This window comes from Cynara cardunculus (assembly GCF_001531365.2).
Source record: "Cynara cardunculus var. scolymus isolate 2C chromosome LG 13, CcrdV1, whole genome shotgun sequence".
NCBI classification, from domain to species: domain Eukaryota; kingdom Viridiplantae; phylum Streptophyta; class Magnoliopsida; order Asterales; family Asteraceae; genus Cynara; species Cynara cardunculus.
In genome coordinates, this window is record NC_037540.1 from 17751873 (window position 1) to 17753970 (window position 2098).

The window sequence follows — 2098 nt, forward strand, 5'->3', positions numbered from 1 at the left end:
TGAACTATTTGATCATTCAACAGAGAGAGAAAATAAAGGAGAAAGGGTAAAGATAAATAGTACTCAGAACACAGGTTTCAACAAGAAGTCACTCGAAAACGAATATAGAATAATTGTACCACATAAAAGGAAATAAGTCTTACATTTTCTTCCATTTGGTGCTTGGTAATTGATAACGACCGTTTATCGTCTTTTTTCCCATATAATAACAGCCTCTAAAAAATTGAAAACACAAAAATGGTACCAAAATAAAGTTGCCTTCTCATGGGTAGTATATATAGCCCCCCAAATGGATGCTACATTGTCCAAAAGCATAAGTTGTTAATCCTAGACTTACGCTCACTCTTTTCTTCTTGACACCATTTGCTTATCTTCCAAAAGAATCCAACAAGTAAACATGATTGTCATGTTGCACTTGGCTGTAGGATTAATGGGTATTCTTCCATACTTTCCAGATAACTTTCTTTGTTATCTTTTGTTATTTGGATCAACATATGAGTCTAAATATACTAATTTTGGAAGAAAAATGTTGTGTTTTTGTTGCAGGGAATGCTGCCTCCTTTCTACTTTATGCTGCTCCCATGTAAGATAACAGTAACAGTGTTTATATGATTGGAATGATGATGATGATAATAAATAAAAACTATTTGAGAAAAATTTGATAAATTTTCGACTTACTGTGTCTTTTTGTTTCTTGGCAAGATGGACTTTTGCAAGGGTTATAAGGAAGAAAAGCACAGAAGAGTTCTCATCTGTACCTTATGTCATTTCCCTGTTGAATTGCTTGATGTACACTTGGTATGGCTTGCCTGTTGTAAGTCATGAATGGGAGAACTTCCCTATGATCACCATTAATGGGCTCGGTATCCTTCTTGAGCTCTCGTTCATCATCATCTTCATATGGTTTGCTTCACGTAAACAAAAGGTATGTATGTTTTTATGTATTCGTTAATTGAATAACTACAGTGCATGCAATTGCAAGAAAGATACTTGTGTTGTTAACCAGTTAGAAAATCATACTGATTTTTGTGATGTGGGATTGCAGTTGAAGGCTGGGATCATGACAACTGCAGTTATAATCATCTTCTCCATCACTGCACTCATCTCAACTTATGTATTCCATGATCATCATACCAGAAAAGAACTAGTTGGAAGTGTGGGACTTATAGCGTCAGTAGCCATGTACGGTTCTCCTCTTGTTGTCATGGTGAGTACTTACAAGCCAAAAAAAGCATGAAAAAGATCGATGAAAGTTGTTTTTTGTGCGCCAATGGTGTCTGAATTTTGGTTGCAGAAGAAAGTGATTGAAACGAAAAGCGTGGAGTATATGCCATTTAGCTTGTCTTTCTTCTCATTTCTTGCTAGTGCACTATGGATGGCTTATGGACTTTTAGGCAGGGATCTTCTTATTGCGGTTAGTACCATACAAACCCATGATTCCATAGGTTTTGATCAACTTAAAAAGGATTTATTTGTGAAATTAATGTGGGATTTCAGGCTCCAAATCTGGTGGGATGCCCTCTAGGGGCATTGCAACTGGTGTTGTATTGTAAATACAGGAACAGAGTAATGGAGGAGCCAAAGCCTGCACAAGAGTGGGATGTTGAAAAAGTTGATAAGAAAACCAGCAAACATGTGCAGATTGCAGTGGTTACAACAGATGAAAACATTAATGGAAAAAAGTCTCAGATAATTAACTCTTGATCAATTAGGTTATGCACATGATCTTTGATAAGCGCAGAGACAACTTAGAGGATAAATTCAGCAGCATCAGTTCAACGTGCTATCAATTTCCAAGAATCTGATGCATGATATTAATAACTTTTTGTGTGTTTTACATGGTTCAATTAAGTGTAATTTTTAAGTCATTAGGCCATATTCATGATCTCATTATTTCACTTGAACTTCAAATAGTCCGATCCTCCATTGGTCGACCTTGTTAGTAAATTCCCATAATCTACAATGCTTTCCTAATCATGTTGATTAATTAAATTAGAGTTGTTACTTTTAACACCTATAGTTCCACCAATCAGTAATATACACGTCTAAATGGGTACATAAAGATGTCTATCTTAAATTACAGTTTCAGTTTAGTACG

General features: G+C 35.5%; 1 protein-coding gene across 1 annotated transcript; it reads left to right on the forward strand.

Annotated features, from left to right (window-relative positions):
* The first annotated feature begins 303 nt into the window (after positions 1-303).
* Positions 304-1786, forward strand: LOC112525581 (bidirectional sugar transporter SWEET3b). The gene is made up of 6 exons (XM_025135765.1): positions 304-434; positions 547-583; positions 703-925; positions 1046-1207; positions 1295-1414; positions 1498-1786. Exons 1-6 carry the CDS (start codon positions 398-400, stop codon positions 1702-1704), a joined length of 786 nt encoding a protein of 261 aa, XP_024991533.1. The 5' UTR covers positions 304-397; the 3' UTR covers positions 1705-1786.
* Positions 1787-2098: the final 312 nt, after the last annotated feature.

Bases quoted from the DNA above. Each gene is read 5' to 3' on its own strand.
- LOC112525581 (XM_025135765.1), top strand. From the start codon at position 398: ATGATTGTCATGTTGCACTTGGCTGTAGGATTAATGG. The intron at 435-546 runs GTATTCTTCCAT...TTTTTGTTGCAG, and splicing joins CTTGGCTGTAGGATTAATGG to GGAATGCTGCCTCCTTTCTA. The intron at 1,415-1,497 runs GTTAGTACCATA...GTGGGATTTCAG, and splicing joins GCAGGGATCTTCTTATTGCG to GCTCCAAATCTGGTGGGATG.